This window comes from Amphimedon queenslandica, unplaced genomic scaffold, assembly GCF_000090795.2.
Source record: "Amphimedon queenslandica unplaced genomic scaffold, v1.1 AMPQUscaffold_12643, whole genome shotgun sequence".
Lineage (NCBI taxonomy): Eukaryota > Metazoa > Porifera > Demospongiae > Haplosclerida > Niphatidae > Amphimedon > Amphimedon queenslandica.
Genome location: NW_003547121.1, coordinates 7,718 through 10,378, shown reverse-complemented (window position 1 = coordinate 10,378; position 2,661 = coordinate 7,718). Strand labels below are relative to the sequence as shown.

Sequence of the window (2,661 nt, the reverse complement as noted above, 5' to 3'; positions counted from 1 at the left end):
GAATGAAAGCAGTACCTAATGTGAGTGATATGAGACTTGGTTTTTTATTGTACACAGTATAATTATACCTCATACTTATTATGCTATGTCTGTCTTGCCTTTTTATAGTCTTGGCCATTTCATTTTCCAGTATCTTCTAAGAAGTTACCAGATTATAGAATGATCATAACTAAACCAATGGACCTTCAGACTATGAGAAAGGTTTGCTCTTGAAATTATACTTAAAGTATTCATCATATGTATTTCACTGGACTATAATGCATACTTGCTCTCTTGTAGAAATGTGAGGCTGATAGTTACAGAAGTCGTGAGGAGTTTCTTGTTGATCTTAATCAAATAGTTGATAACAGTATCACATATAATGGACCAACCAGTCCCTTTACTGTCACTGCCCAGAGTATGACGGAAGTGGGACTACAATATCTTGAAGAGGTAAAGGAGTAAAAGTTTTGATTGATATTAGTTTATTATTTTACTATGGAAAATGATAAATGTACATGTAGCTACAGCCTAGTGCCAATAGAGAGAAAACTACTATTCTATATAAATGTACATGTATATTACCATTATTTTAGGAAAGAGAACATTTTGAACAATATGAAAGCCAGTTAGGACCTTTTGACAAGTCACCACTAAATGAACCAGAAGGACTAGGAGGAGAGAGTGGAGATGAGGAGGCAGAGGAAGAAGATACTAGTACTAACATGACATGAATATTACTGGACAATCCAGTGTCATCATTACTAGTGAAGACAGTATTCAGGTATGGAAACAAACAGATTGTTGTAATGTATATAGCAGGAAATTTTGAAGGGAGGTACATTTGGTAAATTTTCCATTTTCATAGTCATTCGCCAATATAAAAATCTGCCATTTTGAGTCATTATGTGCATGCTCAATGGCATATGACCACAAATTTGCCAAATTAAAATTCAGCAATTTGCCAAAATTTAGTCCCTTTAAAATTTCCTGCTGTTTACAGTATGATAGTTGTTGATTGTCCAATGACTGTATAGATTGGGACTATAGATGTTGAAGGCACAGATGAAGAGGATATAGAGAAAGGGAGGAAAGGAGAAGGATTGATAGCCAGTAGTTTGTTACCAGTCACTGGTGGTGGTATGGACATATTGAGTCATGATTTACAATATTCATCATCATCAAGCAGTGAAGGAGAGGGGGAAGAGGAGGATATTACTGATATGGAAGAAGTGTAACTTTGTTTATGTGTAGATATCATACTCCATTCATTTTTAACTTAAGCACAAAAAATGATCAAATATTTTGCTTGCATGTATAATAATGCAAAATGTATTGTGATAATGATTATTATTTAATAAGTTGCTTTGTGACAAATGTGTTACTGGTCTTACAGCTGCAGATCAGATTCTTGTGAGGATCCTGTTAAGTCTAGTCTAGTAGCCAGCCCCTCCCTCTAGTCACTGTCAATCAATCAACAGAGAATGTAGACATACATGTAGTGGGCAATATTCTCACCAAAGGAAAATGGTTCACACTCTGAATCTCTCCTGACTGTTATGAACTCAGTCTGCCTCTGTTGAACTTATGCTTTGAGATTAAACACCTGGCCTTTTATTGTGACTAGAAAAACACAACAGTCCGATACCAATTGCTGCACAAACTTGATTTAAAACTAATCACTAGATGTACATGACGTAGTTTAGTTAGTTTATGGTCCAAGCACAAGTTGCTTAGGAACCTGCATAGTCATTGACATTGTTTGTAAACTCAGATTCTTATTTAATAACAACAACAACAACAATGATAATAATAAATAACAAATTAAATGGAGCCATTAAACAAACTACACAAGATTGAAATGCACTTGGGAACTTATTTAAAAGTATCATTAACTAATTTTCAAATATCAAGATTAAAAATAAATAATAATTATTAAAATTAAATTAATCCAATCAATTTCTAGTGTTGAGATTTGTATTCCCTAATTTTCTTTAACCTACAGTAATGTAATAAATGAAGTGTCATAATAATAAGACCATCTTATTTTTAACTAATTTTCTAAAAGGTCATTATGAAAATGTAAAAAATGATTTTCTATAATACTGATGTATTTATTTTGGATCATTAATTGATAGTACCTTGCTTCCTCTGCCTCTTGTATTTCTGATCTCTCTTTATCTGTTAACTCTTTCATTGTCTCTCTATTGTCTCTAAATAATTATAAACAGTAAGAGGTGTATGTAAGTGTGTGTGTATATACATAATGTGTGTATGTGTTCATTAGTACTTGTAATATATGACACGTCCATCATTATATATTCCTAATGAGCATAATCTGTGTGAAGTGATGGAACACCATTTCAACTTATTCTCAATATCAAGACATGACATCTCAACTGGAAATTGCCCATTCTAAGAGAGAGAGAGAGAGAGCATCTTTATCTTTATTATGTTTTGTATCAATGATTAACCTCTGCACAATAGATATACTCAGCAGGTACTCCACTTAACTCTGATAGCTGTAAAAAACAATAATAATAATGATAATGATATACATATCTATTTATGCATAGTCTTACTCTACATTAATGTTAATATAAACCTATAGACTTGTATTAGTGATTGGCAGTTTTTACCATTATCAAATCTGCCACTTGACATGTGGCAAAAAATAACTAC

General features: G+C 32.5%; 1 protein-coding gene across 1 annotated transcript; it reads left to right on the top strand.

Annotated features, from left to right (window-relative positions):
- Positions 1-2: 2 nt before the first annotated feature.
- On the top strand, positions 3-1,262 carry LOC105314700 (transcription initiation factor TFIID subunit 1-like). The gene is made up of 5 exons (XM_020003473.1): positions 3-20; positions 109-201; positions 280-432; positions 576-763; positions 1,017-1,262. The coding sequence occupies exons 1-4, from the start codon at positions 3-5 to the stop codon at positions 711-713; spliced, it is 402 nt and encodes a 133-aa protein (XP_019859032.1). The 3' UTR covers positions 714-763; positions 1,017-1,262.
- The last annotated feature ends 1,399 nt before the right edge of the window (positions 1,263-2,661 follow it).

Coding starts and splice junctions, on each gene's coding strand:
- LOC105314700 (XM_020003473.1), top strand. Junction 202..279: donor ACCTTCAGACTATGAGAAAG/GTTTGCTCTTGA, acceptor GCTCTCTTGTAG/AAATGTGAGGCTGATAGTTA. Junction 433..575: donor GACTACAATATCTTGAAGAG/GTAAAGGAGTAA, acceptor CCATTATTTTAG/GAAAGAGAACATTTTGAACA.